General features: G+C 58.9%; 2 protein-coding genes across 3 annotated transcripts in view; one reads left to right on the top strand and one right to left on the bottom strand.

The window, feature by feature from the left end:
* The window catches only part of LOC144937819 (carboxyl-terminal PDZ ligand of neuronal nitric oxide synthase protein-like), a 56,068-nt gene extending 39,262 nt beyond the window's left edge, over nucleotides 1–16,806 (top strand). For both annotated transcript variants that reach the window (XM_078865308.1, XM_078865307.1), the window contains exons 3-12: nucleotides 875–985; nucleotides 2,420–2,478; nucleotides 4,520–4,628; nucleotides 5,431–5,551; nucleotides 6,088–6,245; nucleotides 6,573–6,725; nucleotides 7,165–7,330; nucleotides 7,725–7,913; nucleotides 12,880–13,216; nucleotides 14,133–16,806. In XM_078865308.1, the coding sequence (XP_078721434.1) occupies nucleotides 875–985; nucleotides 2,420–2,478; nucleotides 4,520–4,628; nucleotides 5,431–5,551; nucleotides 6,088–6,245; nucleotides 6,573–6,725; nucleotides 7,165–7,330; nucleotides 7,725–7,913; nucleotides 12,880–13,216; nucleotides 14,133–14,787 (2,058 nt within the window). In that variant the 3' untranslated portion in view covers nucleotides 14,788–16,806. The remainder of the gene's footprint in view (nucleotides 1–874; nucleotides 986–2,419; nucleotides 2,479–4,519; nucleotides 4,629–5,430; nucleotides 5,552–6,087; nucleotides 6,246–6,572; nucleotides 6,726–7,164; nucleotides 7,331–7,724; nucleotides 7,914–12,879; nucleotides 13,217–14,132) is intronic.
* Nucleotides 16,807–17,240: 434 nt separating this feature from the next.
* On the bottom strand, nucleotides 17,241–19,947 carry LOC144937734 (uncharacterized). The gene is made up of 3 exons (XM_078865172.1): nucleotides 19,605–19,947; nucleotides 18,969–19,225; nucleotides 17,241–18,221 (listed from the first exon to the last, which is right to left on the bottom strand). The coding sequence occupies exons 2-3, from the start codon at nucleotides 19,139–19,141 to the stop codon at nucleotides 18,041–18,043; spliced, it is 354 nt and encodes a 117-aa protein (XP_078721298.1). The 5' UTR covers nucleotides 19,142–19,225; nucleotides 19,605–19,947; the 3' UTR covers nucleotides 17,241–18,040.
* Between the last annotated feature and the right edge of the window lie 1,971 nt (nucleotides 19,948–21,918).

The following is a 21,918-nucleotide window of genomic DNA, read 5'->3' as shown; positions in this document are numbered from 1 at the left end:
CTTGCAGGGCTGCGCCTTTACCTTTACAATGAGCGCACAAGGTCACAGGGCACCTTGGTCGCGACGGGCTCTGGATGCGCCGTGGGACGCTGCTATACCACAGGGCCTCATGTCGGCGAGTATCGCTCCGTGCCCAACGCAGGAGGTGATTCGGTGTCATTAGTTTCCGAGGATGCCTGTAACTTTTATTTATTTATTCGTCGTCACGCCCGGGTTTGTAAGACGCAAGTGGCACACAAGGGGCACGCAAGCGGCTCGTGACCCTGGGATTATCCTCGAGTCTCCCGCGACGCAGTTGCACGTGCGGTGCCAACGTGACACATCGTGTGTGAGCGTGTGAGAATGGGGAGTGGTGGCGCAGCGGTTAGCGCGCTGCGCTACGAACCCCGCGACCCGAGTTCGATTCCCGCTCATGGTCAACACCAGTGACGATTATCTGATTCGGTCCTGGGCCTCCCCTAGGTCGACTCGGTCTCAAATGAGTACCTGATGCGGTGTTTAAACATCGCCACTGGAGAGATAAAGGCGGCCGGACGTGGTGCTGGCCACCCACCCCCTCTTGTGCTGTGCTGGCATTCATAGGTGCTCGCTAACAGCACTTTCCCCAACGGACTGTTAAGGCTACACGGGGGATCTTTGTGAGTGTGGTCGCGGCATCGCGGCATGTGACGAAGGATCCATCCGCAAATATCTCCGAGCGGCCGGAGCACAGCCCGCGCAAGCGGATACCACAGAGCTACCTCTGAGGCCCCTTCTTAGAGCCGTGCCACTCTGCTCCAAGTTTCTGCAGCAGCGTTTGTGTTTAGCGAGCCAAATCGGGAGCGGCTTCGGCCTTGGTGGTTCTCACCGGCGGTGCTGTGCCGTGTCGCCGCAGTACGAGTTCAAGGCGAAGAACATCAAGAAGAAGAAGGTCTGCATCGCGGTGTCCGTCGACGGGGTGAAGGTGGCGCTCCGCAAGAAGCCGGCGGCGCTCCGCAAGATGACGGTAACACGGGGACACTGCCCCCTCACCACTCACACTCACCACTCACACTCACCACTCACACTGCCCCCTCACCACAAACACTCACCACTCACACTGCCCCCTCACCACTCACACTGCCCACTGCCCCCTCACCACACACACTGCACCCTCACCACTCACACTGCCCCCTCACCACTCACACTGCCCCCTCACCACTCACACTGCCCTCTCACCACTCACACTCACCACTCACACTCACCACTCACACTGCCCCCTCACCACACACACTGCCCCCTCACCACACACACTGCCTCCTCACCACGCACACTGCTGTTAGCCAGCACCTATGAGGGCCAGAACGGGTGGCCAGCAATACGCCCGACCGCCTTTGTCTCCCTAGTGGCAATGTTTTTACACATGGCACCAGGTACTCAATTGAGGCTGAGTCAACCTAGGGGAGGAGGCCCGGGACAGGTTCAGATAATCGTCACTGGTGTTGGCCGTAAGCAGCAATCGAACTCGGGTCGCCGGATTCATAGTGCAGCGCGCTAACCGCTACACCACCGCTCCCCACTCAGACACACACACACGCAGGCACACACCCACTGACACACACCCACTGACACACACCCACTGACACGCACCCACTGACACGCACCCACTGACACGCACCCACTGACACGCACCCACTCACACTCACGCACTCACACGCACCCACTCACACTCACGCACTGACACACACCCACTGACACGCACCCACTCACACTCACTCACTGACACACACCCACTGACACACACCCACTGACACACACCCACTGAAACACACCCACCCACACACACCCACTCACACGCACGCGCTAGGACAATTATATCCTCTGTCCTGCAGCCTGTTGGGGCAAAGTTCTGGTTTTAACGAGCACCTGTCAGGGCCAGCAGGGTCTTCACACACACGTGCAGACAATTACATTGTTTACAAACACCCCGACGATAACACACACACACAGTCACACCAAACACACACACGGTCACACCAAACACACGCACGCGCAAGCACGCGCATGCTCATCAACACGACATCACAATCTCAACCCTCTCTCTCTGGCCTATGTTAAGGACCTTGCATTGCTGGCTGGAGATATTTTTAAAAGGGTTTTTTTTTGCCCCCATCAGAACTTCACCAGTAAGTAGTGCATCACCTTGTGTTAGACCCCCCCCCCCCCAGCCTCCTCCGACTCGACCTTCAGCGCCACCACACCACGCTGATGAGACCCAGAGAAGTCGACAGCGGCTCCCTGTTTGCCGGTTCGGGAAAGAATCCATATTTGAAAACGTCGACCCACATGTGAGAGACGATGACGATGTGTGAGACGCATCGGAGGGCTGCTGTGTGACGCTGCTACAGACTCAGATGTCACCACCCCCCACTCGCCCCCACCCGTGTCTCTCGCCGTGCAGAAGAAGGAGTGGGCGTGGGATGAAAGCAAGATGCTGGTGATGCATGACCCCATCTACCGGTGGGTGGTGGCTTCCGTGACCTTTACAAGCGCGCCCACACACACACACTCACTCCCCTCACACACACACAAACTCACTCCCCCCACACACAGACGCACATTCCCCCCACACACACACGCACACTCCCCCCACACACACACACTCCTCCCACACACACACACTCCCCACACACAATCACTCCCCCACACACACACGCACACTCCCCCCACACACACACACTCCCCCCACACACACACTCCCCCCCACACACAATCACTCCCCCACACACACACGCACACTCCCCCCACACACACACACTCCCCCCACACACACACACTCCCCCCCACACACACACACTCCCCCCCCACACACACACACACTCCCCCCACACACACACTCCCCCCCCACACAAACTCCCCCCCACACACACATTCCCCCCACACACACACTCCCCCCCACACACACACTCCCCCCCACACACACACACACTCCCCCCCACACACACTCCCCCCCACACACACACTCCCCCCCACACACACACTCCCCCCCACACACACACTCCCCCCCACACACACACACTCCCCCCCACACACACACACTCCCCCCACACACACACACTCCCCCCCACACACACATGCACACTCCCCCCACACACACACACACTCCCCCCCACACACACACATGCACACTCCCCCCCACACACACACACTCCCCCCCACACACACACACTCCCCCCCACACACACACTCCCCCACACACACACACACTCCCCCCCACACACACACACTCCCCCCCACACACACACACTCCCCCCCCACACACACACACTCCCCCCACACACACACTCCCCCCCACACACACACACTCCCCCCCACACACACACACTCCCCCCCACACACACACTCCCCCACACACACACACACTCCCCCCCACACACACACACTCCCCCCCCACACACACACACTCCCCCCCACACACACACACTCCCCCCACACACACACTCCCCCCCACACACACACACTCCCCCCCACACACACACACTCCCCCCCACACACACACACACGCACACTCAGGACAAGGAACCGGCGAGGATAGAAATCGCCACGAGCCGTTCCCGGAAACCAGGCTCAGGGTCACTGGGTTCGTCTTGCAGTGCGTGCTAAACACTGCGCCACACACACGTACGTACGTACTAACGCGTACACGCAACAAAGAACCCTCTGATAGCCACACGGAACGATGTTAGTGAAAACCTATCAAGGCCAGCACAACGCCGCCTAGTTACCTTCATCTCCCCAGCGCTGATGTTTACACACGAACTCCAATTAACACGGTTGGCTACGTACGGTGTGAAACAAGTTCGACGTACATACATCTCATCGGTCAAAGGTCATCGGTGGTGCATAACTCACCATCTCCACGCGAGGTCCCTGGTTGCTACCGGTCCGAATGAGCCCTTGTTGTGTGACAAAAATAGCAACATTTAATCTGACGCACAGAGGGACGCATGACGTTGCCTACCGTGTACTCGCGTTTGCTGTCGGTCTTCCATTCTACCGCTTTCCATGCAAAGGTCGAAAGCGCTCGTACATGACTCCTGTCCCTCCGTCGGTTTGTAACGCGCACGCGGTCGCGGTAACTCTCGTGACGATCATCCCGTCCGGACCAAACTTTAACGCCGAGTGGCGATGCTGTTCAGCACTTGCCCCATTGTCAACCGGCCACGTTGATCAACGCCGCGTTGCCTGAGACTTGGGAGACAAAGAAAAGAAAGAAAAAAACCAGCGCCAAAAGGCCTCTTGGCAGGCAACCTGCCGGGCATTGCCCCGACAGCCACCGGGGACAAACGCGCGTTGAGCATCCCTGCGTGGGCCCCATCCCTCTTCCTCGTTCCCTATTTGTCCCTCTTCTAAGCGTGGAAGAGTAGGCCAAATACCCCTCCAGACGGTCTCTCTAGCGTCGCGCTTCGCCTTTGCCGTAGTAAAGTAAAAAAAAAACATGAAACGTGACGTCTTCTCCTCCCGCCCCAACGACGCCGACGGCCGCCACCGCTGCCGCCAGGATCTTCTACGTGTCGCACGACTCGCAGGACCTCAAGATCTTCAGCTACATCGCACGCGACGGCACCAGCAACGTCTTCCGCTGCAACGTCTTCAAGTCCAAGAAGAAGGTGAGGGGGGGGGGGACGCACGGGGGTCCCGACGCCGGGCGCGGCTCGTGCACCACCCCCCACTGTCCATCCCCCCCACCGCCGCCCCCAGTATGTAAATAAACAGGGACATAAAAGTCTAATAACTTGGACGTAACGATAAGTCAACTAGCGAGCCCGAGGGCGGCGTCATTCTGCCGACTCGCTCGTCATTGGCGACGGTGGCCCCGGCTCCCCTTGCCACGCGTTCACCACCCCCCCCCCGTGCACTCCCCACCACCTCCACCAGCCCCACCGCCTCCACCACCCCCACCGCCTCTACCACCTCCACCACCCCCACCGCCTCCACTGCCTCGCCCACCTCCACCCCCACCACCTCCACCGCCTGCACCACCCCCACCACGTCCACTGCCTCCACCGCCTCCACCACCTCCACCGCCTCCACCGCCTCACCCACCACCCCCACCACCTCCACCGCCTCCACCACCTCCACCGCCTCCACCGCCTCCACCACCTCCACCACCCCCACCACGTCCACTGCCTCCACCGCCTCCACCGCCTCCACCGCCTCCACCGCCTCACCCACCTCCACCACCCCCACCACGTCCACCGCCTCCACCACCTCCACCACCTCCACCGCCTCCACCACCTCCACCACCTCCACCGCCTCCACCGCCTCACCCACCACCCCCACCACCTCCACCGCCTCCACCGCCTCCACCGCCCCCACCGCCTCCACCGCCTCCACCGCCTCACCCACCACCACCACCCCCACCACCACCACCACCTCCATGCGTGACCCCGCCGCCCGCGTGCCTTGCAGTCGCACGCGATGCGCGTGGTGCGCACCGTGGGGCAGGCGTTCGAGGTGTGCCACAAGCTGAGCGTGCAGCACGCGCAGCACGTGCCCGACGGGGACACCGACAAGGGCCCGCTCGGCGGCGGTACGTACGCACGTGTGCGTGTGTGCGTGTGTGTGCGCGCGTGTGTGCGCGTGTGTGTGCGTGTGTGTGTGTCTGTGTGTGCGTGTGCGTGTGTGCGTGTGTGCATGTGTGTGCGCGTGTGCGCGTGTGCGCGTGTGTGCGCGCGTGTGTGCGCGTGTGTGTGTGTGTCACGGGGCGTGAGGGTGCCTGAGGGCGTGAGGGGGCATAAGGGTGCTTGACGGTGATGGTGGTGATGGTGGTTAATGGTGGTGATGGTGGTGATGGTGGTGGTGGTGGTGATGACGGTGATGGTAGTGGTGATGGTGGTGGTGATGGTAGCAGTATGGTGGTGGTGATGGTGGTGATGGTGGTGATGGTAGTGGTGGTGGTGGTGATGGTGGTGGTGATGGTGGCGGTGGTGGCGGCGGTGGTGGTGACGGTGGTGACGGTGGTGACGGTGGTGACGGTGGTGACGGTGGTGACGGTGGTGACGGTGGTGACGGTGGTGACGGTGGTGACGGTGGTGGCAGTAGCGATGACCGTATCGGCACTCGCAGCTAACGGCACGGCCGCGCTCATGCCGGCCGGGGAGGCAGTGGAGACGGACATCGATGCCGAGGACGGCCCCTCGCCCGCGGGGCTCTCCGAGCCGGCACGGCGGCCGGGGCTCACCGACCTGGACACGACGGAGCCGCACGCACAGACGCCGGCACAGGTGGCATGGAGCGTGGGGAGCGTTGTAATTCATCGATTCGGTTAAGAAGCACATCATGACAATGATGTGCCTCGTGTCACGGTATTGGTCATCATCGTTGTGATGCTGAAGATATTGTTGACAATGTTAAGGATCGAGATTGTGATCACGGTCGAGGTAAAGATGATTGCGATGATGATGGTGATCAAACTGGAGAACCAAATGATGATGGTGATGGTGCTCAAGGCTAACGTACTTATTGCCCCCCCCCTCTCTTCTGTACCGTCTCCCCTTCCCGACCCCCCCCAACCCCCACCGGCCCCCCCGCTCCGTGCGATGTGGCCACAGGGCCTCCCACCGGCCTCTCCCCAAGCGGCGTCTGCTCCGCACCTGGGCATGGGCTCTTCTCCCAGCATGCCCCTCTCCACGCACCACCAGATCCAGCTGCTGCAGCAGCAGCTGCTGCAGCAACAGCAGCAGACGCAGGTGGCCGTGGCGCAGGTAACCGGCTACCACCACCGCACCACCACCGCACCACCACCGCACCACCACCGCACCACCGGCACCACCACCGCACCGACTCACCACCACCGCCCTTGAATCCCTGAGCAAAGCGGGGTCAAGTGCTTGGGTTTGGTAATCTAGACGAGCGGGGGGCTTGCCGGGTGTTGTCGGCGCGAGGCTGCGAGGCCGGGATGTGGCAGCTCCGAGTGCCACCCCCTCGTGCACAGCGCTGTGCCCGGCGTTCCCCGGGGTCTCCGGCGCTCTGCCGCTGCGCGTGCCAGGGCGGGCGGCGTCGTGGCGCGCTAACCGCCCAGACGAGGGCCTTGTGCAGGACGCGGCGAGACGGGAAGGGGGCCGGCAGTCGCGATGATGACGACGATGACTGACAACGATGATGATGAAGACTTTAACGACGATGACGTTGTTCTGGCCGCAGGTGCAGCTGCTCAAGGACCAGCTGAGTGCCGAGTGCGCGGCGCGCATGGAGGCACAGGCCCGCACGCACCAGCTGCTGCTGCAGAACCGCGACCTTCTGGGTCACGTGAGCGCCCTCGTCAAAGAGATCCAGGGCCTGGAGATCAGCCTGGCCCAGCACACCGGCAGTACGGCATCGCAACCCCTAACACCATCATCATATCCACCAATGTCTGCTCCACCAGGGAGATAAATGTCATTGTTGTAATCTCCACGGTCATCGCCATCTCCACTGCTATTATCGCCGATATGAATGCAACGATCACCAGCGTAACAACCATCAGAAAGGTAAACCGTGTTCACTGTCATCATCGCGGCCACGCTTTGCGATGGGGCCCAGTAGCTGGGGGGAGGTCAAGTCCGACTTCTCTCAAGACAATCACCAACATCACCGGTGTCATCACCATCACCGCCACGACCATCACAACCACCACAACCTCTGACATCTACAACACCTCGCCCACTACCGCCACCGTGGCATCTTCGGGATTAACCAAAATCCCCTCCCGTCCCCACCCCCAGGTGCCAGCCGGCTGAGTGTGACCGACGTGTCGTGGGCCACAGCGGTGAGCTCGCCGCCCCAGCCGGCCTTGCTGCTGTGCGGGCCGTGCACGCCGCGGCCGGCCGACGTCGGCCTTTCCCCCGTCGTCGCCGGCGGCCGGGACGCCGTCGGTGGCGGCGACGACGACGGCTTCGGCCTCCGCCTCGCAGGTACACTGCCCGCTCGGAGCGACGCCGACCGGCGATCCGACCCGTGCGCCCTCGCCGTCGCCGCCGCCGTTAATAACGCGACGCCCGTCGCCGCGGACGCGGTCGCGGCGCCGGTCGGAATCGCCCCGCGGCGGCCGCCGAGCGGCGCCGATCCGCCGGCGTGCCGGGAGGAGACGGGCCGGGGGCCGCGGTCGCCGCCGTCGTCACCGCCACCGAGGGGGACGGGCGAGGGGTCGCCCGCGGGGCGGTCCGGCGCCGGCGACGGTTCGCCGGGCGGTGCCGAGGCGTCGCGGCGCGAGGGGGAGGAGTCGCGGCGCGAGGGGCGACGCGAGGGAACGCCTCCCGGCGGTGGCGAGGAAGAGGAGGAGGCTTCCGTGCAGAACGGGATCGCGCACGAGAATGGCGTCGGGCCGGAGGTGGCGCTCGGGTGCCACGCACGCGACGGAGTTGGGTCGGCCGCCACCGCCGTGGGCAGGAGGGGCGGCGGTGGCGGCTCGCGGCCCGAGAGGTTCAGCTTCCCGCTGGGCCCCGGCATGGGCTGGGACCCGGCCGTGTGCCGCTGCTTCTCGCTCGAGATGCTGCACGGCCAGGAGTCCGGCATCGGCCTCGAGAGCGACTCCAGCGAGGACGACGACGACAATGATGACGACGACGATGACGAGGAGGGGGAGGAGGGCGACGAGGTGGGGACGGAGATAGCCGAGGCGATGCTCGGGCCTGGCTTTAGGCAGCTGGGTGTCAGGGGTCACGGCCTAGGCTGTGGAGAAGCCGTGAGAAACAAGCCGGTCATCGTGTAGCCACTGGCCGCTTGCGGTGTCTTGTGCTATAATTTCACCACTCGTATTTTACTATCGTCGTTACTGTTGTTGCTATTGTTGTTATTGTTGATTATTTTCGGTGTCTTTTTGTCGGGGGGCGCTGCCGTGCTGTAACGGTCAGCAGCGCACTGCTGGACTGGCGATCCAGAAGTCGTCGGTTCGATTCAATCTTCCCCCCCACCCCGCCAACCGCCTTTGTTCGCCCAGCGGGGTAAGCGGGTTCACCACAAGTTAGCGCACGATCGGCAGGTCGTGTGAGTGGTGGGGCAAAGTGTGGGCACTCCCACCTCTTCTAAAACGTCTGGAACAGTGTGGAAGAGTAGGCCAAGCACCCTGTGAAGAGCAAGGCTCTCTGGAGCTCCCCCCCGGTGGAGGCCCTTCCACCTGCAATTGGCACAAGTGAGCAATTGCAGGGCTGCCCCTTTACCCATGGTTATCTTAGAATCAGACTGACGGCACCCGCGGCTAAGACCCGCTTCGCTCGCAAGCGGAGAGTAGCGAGTGCACATGCAGGTCAAGTCGGGCATTGATCGACTCATCCCCCTGGAGTGGATAAAACGAGTACTACGATGCGTGAAGTCAACCGGTGCTTGGCCTGTGGAACGGCTAATCCCTGCCATAAGAATGTGGAATTGTCACCACTGGTCCGCCACCCCCCACCCTCACCCCCCATGACCGTATGAGCAGGAAACCACTTGAATGGTTTAATTTCACTATTCATTAATGAAAGTAACGTACTTAGTTTCACTTAAATTTATTTACCCATTTCTTCAACTAGCTCGTCCGTTAATTGGACATTCACTGTTATCACTATTGCCAGTAAGCCGCGAGTATGATGCTGATATTACGGCAGCATTACGCGAGTGTTTTGCCAGTATGACGTATGAATATGACGCCGGAATGATGCCAGTATGAATCCGGTATGACGCCAGTAACACGCGAGTTTCACTCTGGAATGACGCCAGTGCTCCGGGCTAAACGTGTTGTTTCGCTGTACGCGTCGCGTGAACGAGAACGGCGAAAGATGTGCGCGGCTCGAGGCCCCCCGAGCGGTTCCACGCGACACCGCAGCGACACCGCAGCGACACACCCTCGCCATCGCAACACTCACCACGCCCAAAGTACGGGGGCGGCGGGCGGGGATGCAACCCGTCCTGGTTTTCCCAGGATCGTTCTCTTCGTTGGGGAGGCAGCTGCTGCCCTGGGACATCTCTTAAGCGAAAAGTCTCCCCGGCTTTTGGTCCGTTGCGTGATTATAATAATAATCGTGATGTTACACGGCTCACTCAAGACGACGCAGCCACGAGCAGCTCTCCGCTCTTCCGCTGGTGTGGGGGTTTACTGCGGGATAGGATACGTCCCGGATTGGTGGTGGCAACCCCACCCACCCACCCACCCACTCCTCCTCCCGCTGCCGCACAGATCGCCCGTCGTGAATTCTCAGTCGCCGTTCAGGGCATGACACTCAAAGCCCCACACAGATGGATTCAATCACCCTTGCTGGGCTGCTATCCGTCGGGTGCCGTGCGGTGCTGCTCACCCCCCCCCCTCCACCACTGTCCGGCTGTGACCCCCATTCCTCGTGACGGAGGTGCCAGGCTAGGTGTCCGTCTCACCGCTAAACAAGTGCACTTGACAGCGACGGGCACCGTCTCTCTGCAGCCCGCGCGGAAGAGACGTCGCCCGCGTGCGGGGGCATCGTACACGCGCGGTATCGATGTGTAGATGTGTACTTGGGATCTCCGTGTACGTCGTAACATTTGATATTGGCCACTGAAATTACACTGCCAAGCCCGTCTGTAAATCCGCGACGGTCAGAGCGCCGCGCCAACGAACCCCCCGCCGGCCAAGTTTCGTTCCCGTCCACGGCCAACGTCGGCGGCGAGCGATACCCGCCCGGAAGGATCCGCACGTACCCCGTGGTGTTGATTCAGGAGCTGTGCGCCGACCGAGGTCATCCACAACAACGGCAGCCAGAAGGAAAACCGGAACCAAAGATTTCTTCCGCGTTCGTGGCGACGGTTGATGGCGCCACTTTCTGGACAGAGTGCGGTAACCCCACCTGCGGTACAGACTGGTGGGCTGGTGGAGGGCAACTCCGTGGTGTGTGGGGGGGGGCAGGATGAAGTTGACCACCCCCCCTCCCCTCAGCTCCCCCTTCTAAATGATTTTCATCGACAAAAATATCGGTGCAATGTTTTTAACAGCGGGCGGCGGTTTTTCGTCAACGTTTTCCGGTGTGACAAATGGCCATGAACCATTAACAGGAACAAGTTGAGCGCCGAGGTTCGTTCAGAGTTTGTTGAACATTGACTGCCCCCCCACCACCCCCCCCCCCCCCGATCCCCCGTTCACACGAGGTCAGGCTGCAGGGTTCGTAGAGGCTTCGGCGTTAATGCCGTCGTCCGCTCGACCTTGTGAACGGGACCAAACAACAACAAAACACACGCGGAAACATTACTGCGCGGCAGGGATACATTTCAGTGGCCAATTTTGAAGTGAGTGCGGGACGCTTGTGACAAAAACATACACAGTATATATATCTTAATATTTCGGAAGCGACCAGTATCTCTGGATAGGCTTCATCTCCGGTTCTCTTCCCCCGCGGGCGGTTTGCGTTTACGCAACAAAAACAACGAACGAGCGGCGCAACTCGAGCGGACGTCTCCGCCGACGGCTAACGCCGGACTCAACTCGGCGCCGCGGCGGCCACAGCCGCACTCGAGCGCGGTTCCCGTCGGCCGACCCGTGCGTCCGCGACTGTCACCGAATAAAGACGCTGCCGCGTCAGCAGCAAGGCCTTGACCGGAGCGTTCAGCGTCGATTCTCACAGCGGTCGCCAAGGGGTCGAGGGACGCCGCGCACTCGCCACATCGCTCGTCGTGCGCGGGGCTCGCGGGGTCCACGCAGACAAACGTCCCTCCGGGGTCCGTCAAACAAGTGCCGCTCTGTTGGGGGGGGAAGTCAACATTTCGTTGTCCCAGTGGAAAGGCTCGACCCCCCCCCCCCCCCCGTCAGAGGAATGTGGAATTTCCACCACTGGCTGGGGGCCATAAACAGGAGTTGGGCCACCCACCGACTCGACGCTCGTTTTGAGCAGGAAGGATTTGTTTTGAGTTCCGGCCCGAGGGTTGGAGCAAGGCCTGGGGACCACAGGGACCCTAAGGGGGGGGCAGGGGTGGGGGGCAGCAGGGGTCGCGGAGCAGGGATGAGGATCTGGGGGCTCGAGGGGGGCAGGTGAGGGCAATTGATGACTTTTTCTGAACCAACAAAGCTATTTGTTTCCTCCTTGTGCTTTCCATTGTGGAGCCGAGCCGAGCGCCAAGGTAAGGAAGTCCGACGTTTCGTGTCAGCGGGCCGCATCCCAGGGCCCCCTCTCGGTATCGGCATGGCCGCGGCGGTTCGCTCTCATTCTGTTCCGTTTTGCTGCTGCCGCCGCTGTGCGGACTCTGCGCCACGTCCACTGGGTTAACCGGCACGCTCCTGACATCGTCGCGCCACTTGGCCTCTGGTTGCAGGGACATCCAAATGCAATAAATTAATTCGCATGCAACCCAATTGAGATTCAGTTGCGAGTGACCGAGCTGAGATTCAGTTGTGTGCAACCCAAGTTGGGATTCGGTTGCATGCAATCAACTTGCGCAACTGATCGGCCTGGTGTGGACCCGGCTTACGAGTCCCTTGTCCCTATCATCATCATCGTCATCGTCGTCGTCGTCGTTGTCTTTGTCGTCATCTGTGAATCGTCACATTTCATCTCGTCCCGTCGGCACGCCGCTCGCTCATAACCGTTCCCCGTGCAGCCTTCCCTGCTCGCCCCACGGTTCCGTTCCATTTTCTCGTCGCAGCGATGGCAATCGTTCACCGGCCCGCTCCTCGTCATCGCCTTGTGCGTAAAAGGCAACGACGCAATGCAACGTGGGAACTCTCGTTTATTGGCTGAGCGCATCTTTAACAAACAGAGGACGCGCGGCGCTTGGGCAATTGTCGATAGCGCCGCTCGTCACTGCCTGGCTGCTGCTGCTGCTGCTGCCTTCGACAGCTCGTGCCTGTGGTTTGTCGGCGATTGTGAGAAGCGCTTAAACATCGCTGCTCTTACTATGATCGTGACCCCGTGTCCCCGTGTGTCTCCTCCTCCTCCTCCGCAGTCGATCAGAGCCTCTTTGAGAACGCCAGTTTCTCCGCGTCCCCGATGCCCAAGGGTAGGCACGTCACGGTTAGCACCCCTGTCGTCGGGGTGTCGGCGGCGGCCGGGGTGGGGCCGGGGGTGGCGGCACCGGGGCCCCCCCCCGTTCCCCGGGAGGCCGAGCGGGGCCCCCCCACCCCGGGGGGCGGGGGGCGCGCCACCTGGACGGCGCTGGGAGCCGCCGAGCGTTGGCCGAGCGACGCGTGGGACGCGGCGGCGGAGCAAGCGGGACGCGGGGGCGGCGCGTGGAGCACCGCCCCGGCGGCGGCGATGGCGGCGGCTCCTCACCTGGCGCGCAGGTGAGCGATCGCGCACACGCAACAGGGGTGCGCGTGTGTGTGTGTGTGTGCGCGTGTGTGTGTGCGCGGTGGTGTAGCGGCCGGAGTTTGATTCCCGCTCAGGGCCACCCACACCGTTGACGATTATCTGAACCGGTCCTGAGCCTCCCCTAGGTCGCCTCGGCCTCAAATGAGTACCTGGTGCAGTGTGTCAACATCGCCACTGGGGAGACAAAGGCGGCCGGGCGTGGTGCTGGCCACCGACCCCCTCATGTGCCATGCCGGCCTTCATGTGCTCACTAACAGCACTTACCCCAACAATTTGTTAAGGCTAAAAAAGACAAAGATTTCTGTATGTATATACAACAACAACTGCCATTCACCACTAATTGACGGTGACGCAACCACAGCGCTTGCGCCAGGCTAGGTGCACTTTAAGGCCACGTCAAGCGTCGAACGCCCGCTGGCAGGTCACGGGACAGAACCAACCAGGTGCCATGCATTGACTGACTGAGATGGCTGGCCGGGCTCAAAAGATCCAAAAACACCAAGCGGCCAGCAACCGGTGTTTCAATCCACCCTCCTCCATCAGCGCGGTTCACCGATCCAACTCTAAATTCATCCCTGGAAAAATCTCTGCGGTCGATCCTACCCACGAGCCACTGGTCCACCGCACGGGCTGACGCACACAAGTGTTTATCTGTGCAGTGCCAGCACGTCTGCACACGCACGTGTGTGTGTGTGTGCGCGCGAAAGTGCTTGGACTTTTCGTGTACGAATGTTCGTGCGTGTACTTTGTGTGCACACGTATGCATGTGGGTGTACGTGGAGTGTGTGGTGTGTGCGTGGGTGTATGTGGAGCGTGCGTGTGCCGTGTGTGTGATGTGGGTGCGAGTGTCACGCCCTGCCTACGGCCCTGCCCTTTGACCCTTGCCAGGGCCGCCCCCGACACCTTCCCCCGGTTGGAGCCGCCGCCGCCGTCCGCCGCTCGCAAGCGTGTCCCTCGCGCCCTCAAGACGACGCACGACATGATGGTGCCGCCCAGCGCCACCAGCAACACCAGCAACAGCTCCGCCACGGAGCTCCACCACCACGACCACCACTACCACCACACCGCCACCACCACCACCGACGACGGAGACGACAACAACAACAACATCGACGACCACCACCACCACGACCATGACGACGATGAAGACCCCTTCTCCTGCTCGGCCGAGATGCGCCTGCTGTTCCTACAGGAGGAGCCGACGCAGCGCTCCTTCGGGAATTCCTTCTGGGATTACTCGGGCAGTCCGGACCGCGACTCGGCGGGATCGGGCGAGCCGGCGCTCGCGAACGGCGCGAGCCGGGGGGAGCACGCCGGGGATGAGACGGCGCAGTCCAAGCAGCAGCAGCAGCAGAGCGCCGACAAGGAGTTGGTTCCGAAGTCGATCCGGAAGGAGCTGGACGCGCTCGGCGTTCCGGAGTCGGAGTCCCGGATTTCCGGGCGGGATCCGCTCGAGGAAGGGTCGGAGGATTCCGGCATCGTCCGGCAGAGAGACTCCGGCGCCTCGGAGGGCGAGCGCGCCGAGGCCCTCGGCCTCGACTGAGCGCGAGCAGTAAAATTAAAATCGTTAATTAAATAGGTAAATGTAACCATCGACATCCGGAGCAGACGGCTGTTGAGTTCACGACGGGAGCCGGACGTCGACGCTGACGAATCCGATGACCTTTCCCTGCCCTGCCCTGGGAGCACCGTTGTGAAAATCTTGACGGTCATTAATTTGTGGCATCATCATCATCACCATTGTTGCTATTTTTTTGTTTTATTTAAAGGTACGTTTTTTACAACGTTCATCTCATCCGATAGATTCTGTCTCATGCCGCGAGTATTGTTGGGTTGCTTATTTTATTTTATTAGCTCACCGATGTCATCGAAGTCCCAGTTCCTTAGCAACGACAACTCTCAAAAGCGACCGCTTGCGACCGCTAGGGCTCACGGTGACCTTTAACCCCGCGCCCTCCGCCATCATTTCTGGCGCCGCAATCATTTCCCAGAAAGATGCAAATCACTGTTTTTATTTCTCTCTCGATCTCGCCTTCGCGTTTGCATTTCCACGAGCAAGCTGCTGTCAAACGTTGTACTAATGTTTTCTGCTTTATACGCAATGTATGGTTATTGTTTTGATACTCGCCCTTGCCAATAAGAATGTGGATTTTCCATGTCTGGCTCCGGGCCACCAAACGGGCGAGATGAGCACTGCCTGGTACCCAAAAAACACTTTTGGGACGGATTCCCACCGTGTTGCCGAATGTTCCAGTCGGAACTTCGGCAAAATTGTCCCGATGTGTCAATCGCCAACAACGGGGAAAACAAATCCAGAAAAGCGAACGGCTGTCTTCGTGGCAGAATGTCACTTTGACCCCCCTTTAGACTCATTCACCGGAAACTTTTGAATTGTAGGCGAGCGAGGCCTTATGAGAGGCCTCGCCGGGCCTCGACTTTGAATGTACGCGACTCCGAGTGGACACGCAGCGACGGTGGCGGTGGCTATGAATTAGGAGGAGGAGGGAATGTTTACGCAAGTGACGGAAGGCACGGGAAGGTTGCGGGAAGATTTGAGAGATTGTAGACCAATGTTAATGTTGAGCCAAGACGAGGATAAGGCGGAGCAGCAGGAGGACGTGTGCGTCTCTGGGTTGGTTCAAGGAGGATCCAGTATGGGCGTACAATCAAAGATTAAAGCACAACCGGGAGGTGACCTGGTCGCGTTCCTGGCTTGTCGGAGAAGCCGGGCCCACCCCTTTGAGATCATCGTCATTACGGGTTCAGATCTGGATTTCAGCCACGACTCGTTGAACGAAAGCCTCATCGAGTTGAGCAGTGGACTTGGCCCTGGTGACTAGTGACCACGAAATAAGCGGGACACAGAATCCCCGCGCAGAGCGTAGCACCGCTCGGCGCAGCCAACGTCCTCCTATTTACATAGAAACGGATTTGCCTTCGGGGGCAGTGGGCATTGTGAAGGGCAGCAGTAGAGGGGTTGGGGCGAAGGCAGCAAAGGATCACGGTGGGCAGCAACAGATAGGCGGTGGTGGGGGTCGTCGGCATTGTGAAGGGCAGCATTAGTGGGGTTGGGGAGGTGGGCAGCCGGGGTCACGGCGTGTCATCGTATCAGGTGACTCCCCCCATACCTGCATAGCACTCACCTGTACAGGCAACACAGGTAACCCACCTGAACTGGCAACACTCCTCTGCACATCACATCCAGTGTGTGTGTGTTACTGAATTTCAAAAGGGGGGGGGACGAGAGTCGGAATGTAAGTTAAAATGTTATGCAATTTTGTAATTATCTCTCTATTATTATTTTTAAATAAATGTACTTTTAACAGCAAAACACTAATAATTGTACCAGTAATAATCAAACTCGCCGGGAGCGTGTCGCGATGCCCGATCCATTGTTATTGATCACCAATGTTGATCACCATCGTTTATCAGCATCGGTATTATTGATCGTCATTGTTCTTGATCACCATTACTGATCAGCATCGATATTATTGATCGGCATTATTCATCATTATTGTACCTGCACAACGCGACAATAAAATCGCGCTAGAGCCTCTCTCTGCACGTGACTTTGTGTGCATCAATGTCCGTGCGAGTTGAGAGAACGGCCTCTACAAGAATGCGTCGCGACGAGCGAGTTCGTGTCAATGAGTGGACTATGCCCACGCGAGGAGTCCAACGTGGAGTTGGTTACACAGGTTCGGAAGCTAAGCAGGTTTGAGCCTGGATAATTATTGGATGGGCGACCGCCACGTTAAACAGCTGACCTCTACCCCACCCCGTCCCGCGATGCGTCACGGGTGGTACAGAGTTGCATTAGCAGCTGCCACCCGCCACTCGGAGCCACGAAGCACGTGGCCCACGATTGCACGAATATGTTTCGTTGTTGGATTGATCAACACGTGGGCGGCACCGCCTTCGACGTTCAGCCACCGCAACAACAAAGATCAATCAACGTCTCTCTCACACACTCGAAAAAACACACGTGGTCATCGTGTCACGAACTCTTCTCGTGCGTGATGACGCCCCAAGCGATCATGGGACGCGACAATTTTAATGGGACGCCGGTTCGATTCCAGCTCCCGTCACGGCATTTAAAACAACGAGAGGGTGTGGGGGGGGGTGTTACAGCAAGTTTCTAAACTTTCCCCGGCTCGTCCCACGCCTCTGTCCACCCAGCAGTGGGAATGGGTTCCCCGGCTGCTCGATCGGCAGGTCGTGAGGATAGTCAGCTTAACACGTGGGGGGCTTTCGCGGCCTATATCATCCATAATACAGGTTCTTTTTGGGTTAGATCGCGTAAATATATAAATGTGTCATTAAACCCGCCACCACCCGACACAGCCAATTAGTAAAGTTTGTCACGCAAACAGAACGTGACAATTCGTTACTTGCGCAGCAACACCGGAGTGTTGGGGAGCCAAGCCACGACATTTACAATCCGAGTACGACGTTTCGCCAGTAATTACAACCAGCTTCATCAGGCGACAGATTTGTGGCGAAGTCCTTCTCCTGTTTCCTTCCTTACTTCTTGCCAGGTCCCCTCGCAAAAGAGGTGTTTAACCTCAAGGGTCCCTTACCTGGTGAAATAAATCAAATATGTGATGACGTCGCTTACACGATCTAACCCAAAAAAGCACCCGCATTACGGACCTCAAGGGCTCCATCAAGCGGAGGGCCTTCCAACAGCAGTGGCCGCGAGACATTGCAAAGCCGGAGCGCTTTACGACTTCACACACAACACCCATCGACCCCTCAAACCTACACAGAATCCCCTTGTACCCCCTAGGACCCCTTTACACCTTCCTGACAAATCGGCTGGTCCCCTTTCGCCAGTCCCGGGACCCCGCCCTGGAGTAGGACCCCCTCGGGGGCGCGTGGAGGGTGAAGGAACCCGAGGGGGGGGCGGTGGGGGTCACGGACCCCACAGCGTTGCCCCCCGCAGGGTTCAGCCGCGCGTATCGCCTATCAAAGTAGCTGTGGGGGGGGGGGCAGAGGGGTGCGGGATGGGAGAGGGAGGGGTCAAGAACAGAAATCACCGATCGCGCAAAGTCAATCGCTGTGTGTGTCCATGTGTAGGTGGGATGGTGATGGTCGAGGAGATGGATGTTATCAGATGGTCATGGTGGTGATGGTGATGATGGTGGTGGTGATGATGTGTGTATGTTGAACTTCTTTCGGACCGTACGTAGCCAACCGCGCTCATCAGAGGTGCGGGTTAGGCGATGATGATGATGGTGGTGGTGGCTGTGGCGGCTGCTGTCATGATGATGATGGTGGTGGTGGCTGTGGCGGCTGCTGTGATGATGACGGAATAGTTTATGGCTGTAATGGTGGTGATACTCGTGGTATTAGTAGTGTTGGCATGGTGATGACGGTTATATTTTATGATACAGATGTTGTGCAGAATAGAATTTAATTACCAGTGCTGGTAGCGGCAGGAGTGATGGTCATGATGATGGTGATGGCAGTGGTGGTGTTAGTTGTAATAGTGAGTGTTTGATGATGATAGTAGTAGTAGTAATATCTGTGATGATGTTGATGATGTGGATGATGATGATGATGATGACGGGAGTAGTTTATGTGGTGATGTTGATGATGAAGCTGACTGTAGTAGTAGTAGTAGTATTATCTGTGATGTTGATGGTGAGGATGATGACGGTAGTAGTTTACGTGGTGATGATGTTGATGTTGATGATGTTGATGTTCATGGGGTGCACGTACTCTTCAGACCAGATGGGCCGCACGGGCTTGCACGCGGGTTTGCTGGCGAGGACCCTGCGCGCCACGAGGCCCGACACGAGCTCGTGAGCGAGCAGCGCGTAGAGGAGCGCGATGAGAACTGCCGCCTCCATGGTGCTCGCCGATCCGACCTCCCCTCGCCCTCCCTTCTCCATCTCCTCTTCCCCCTCCTCCGTCCTCCTTCCTCTCCCTCCCGTGCAGGCCTCTCTGCGTCGGCCTCAATCAATGGCCACGGGCAGCTACAGTATAATAACATTGAACACACGCACACACACCGCACACACACACCGCACACACACACGCACACACACACGCACACACACCACACACACACCGCACACACACACGCACACACAGCGCACACACACCGCACACACAGCGCACACACACCGCGGTCGTAGCAATAAGAATAGGACACCAACATTTCCCTGGATGATTCTCACGCCCCGTCATGACGGACGGGCCGAGGCGACGCGCCGACTCGCGCGAATGGCCGCATTGTTGGTGATTGTCGACCACGACCACAATATTTATTTACACTGCGGGAGGAATCCGATGAGCACACGAGAGACGGCGGGCAACATGCAAACGAAACTGGGCACGGAGAGACGCGCTCACCGGTGCGAGGTGGCAAGACGGAGTGTTAATATCCTCGAGACCCACGCAAGTCGATTGTTAAATACTTCTTATTGTGTGAAATGGGCTCCCTCCCGTCGATATCCGGTAAAACGCCGATATGTTATGTTTAAAGAAGAAAAAATATATATATAAAATAATAATACGTAACGGACTAAGAAATTCAGTCTTGGCAAATTATGAATTTGAAACGAGCTTTGTACGACGATTGTGTTAGCGATAAACGCTGGCGATGGGAGGTTTGGGAGAGAGAGAGAGAGGCGTGTTCAGCACCACGGCCAGCGCCGCCTCGCTCACTCACCACGCGCACTCGCGGAGCGAGGGGCGGGGGAGGGATGGGAGAGGGAGGGAGGGGAGGAGAGGGAGAGATGGGAGGGCTGGGGAGAGGGAGAGAGGGAGGGTTGGGGAGAGGGAAGGATGGAGAGACGTGGATAAGAGAGGGAGTCTGGGGGGAGGGAGGGAAGAAGGGAGGGAGGAGATTGAAGGGTGGTAACGTTATTGTCGGGGCGGTGTAGGTATGGTGACTCGGATGGTGTTGGTGATGGGGTGATGATAGTGATGGTGGTCTTAAGGTGTTGATTATACTAGAAGTCAGAAGTGATGATGGGATTCCGATCATCGCGGGTTGGGAGTGAGTGATGAGAGGGAGGGGGGAGACGGAGAAAGAAACGGAATGAATGAGAGGGAGACGAGTGGGTGGGGTTGATTTGTGTTGGAAGGAACCGGAGCGTCCGGAGAATCCCCACACACGCATACGAGGGGACATCACTCAAACGCCGCTGGACAAACACAGCGACAGTATGCAATTTTCTGAACAGTTATTTGTTTACAAAAAACATTTTCACAGCCTGCCAACCAGGCGTGTAACAACCACACGCACACAGATACAAAGACAAAGATCCCCCGTATAACCTGTAACAGACTGTAGGGGCAAGTGCTGTTAGCGAGAAGGCCGGAACGGCACACGAGGGGGTGGGTGGCCAGCACCACGCCCGACCGCCTTTGCCTCCCTAGTGGCGATGTTTACACACCACACCAGGCACTAATTTGAGGCTGAGTCGACCTAGGGGAGGCCCAGGACCGGTTCAGATAATCGTCACTGGTGTTGGCCGTGAGCGGTAAACGAACCCGCGTCGCCGGGTTAATAGCGCAGTGCGCTAACCGCTACACCACCGCTGCCCTATCAGAAAACAACAACCGCCATTCGCCACTAAGTGGCGGTGACGTCACCACGACGCTTGTGCCAGGCTATGTGCACATTAAGGCCACGTGAAGTGTCGAACGCCCGCTGGCAGGAGGTCACGGGGCAGACCCAGATGCCACAGGTCGACTGACTGAGACGACTGGCTGATGCACCACCTGTGCCAACTTGCTGTGCTATAGCCACCCGGCGCTCCGCTCGTTATTGTGAGCGTCGCTGCTCCGCCCTCCGTTGTTGTTGGAGGGCGACTGCCTCCAACTGCCCAGTGGCGTCCTTCACGAGCCTCCTACACAGAGGCCGATCTTGACACCGCTGGTACCAGTCATCGACAAGTTCACTCAGCTCCACATCCTCCTGTACCACATCACTCCATCTCTTCTCTAGCCCGTGCCGCGCCCGTTTAGCCCCCTCTATACCGCCGAACAAAAGCTGTTTAGGCATGCGGTGGCTGGGCATGCGGGCTACATGACCCAGCCAACGCAGCCTTGCTTGCCGGAGGAGCTCATCGATGGGACTTTGTCCACATCTTTCAAGGATTTGTGAACTCCTCACACAATCCAGCCTGGTTAAACCCCGGATGGATCATAGGCAGGCCAGCCGAAATGTTTCTAAACGGCGAAGATGTTCTATTAGGGGGGGTCCACGTTTCGCAAGCGTAGAGAAGGGAGGGAATGACCGTGGCCAAGAAGACCTGAAGCTTCGTGCGGAGTGATAGACCAGGTTGCTTCCACACAGCATTATGTAACCGATGAAAATAAAATGCCGCTCGACTGATTCGGAGTGAGACCTCTGCTGTTAAACCGGAGCCGGTCATGAGCACACTGCCAAGGTATGGGAAACTCTCCACTCTCTCCACAACTATTGGGAGTTGTGGGGGTCCGATGGTACAAAATACCCAGGCAGGTGCTTAGTTTTGGTGGGGCTTATGGTAAGGTCCCACCTCTTGGTGGCAAGCTCCAGGTTCAGCAGCAGCGCCTCCAACTCCTCCTCTGAGTGAGTAGAAATTACCAGATCATCGGCATACATAACGTGGTTGACCAATAGGGAGCCATCCCTTGACCGCACCCGGGCATCGATCAGCCTCCCATTGTATCT

Source organism: Lampetra fluviatilis, chromosome 20 (genome assembly GCF_964198595.1).
Source record: "Lampetra fluviatilis chromosome 20, kcLamFluv1.1, whole genome shotgun sequence".
Classification (NCBI taxonomy): domain Eukaryota; kingdom Metazoa; phylum Chordata; class Hyperoartia; order Petromyzontiformes; family Petromyzontidae; genus Lampetra; species Lampetra fluviatilis.
The sequence above is the reverse complement of the archived record's forward strand: the minus strand, read 5'-3'. Positions and strand labels throughout refer to the sequence as shown.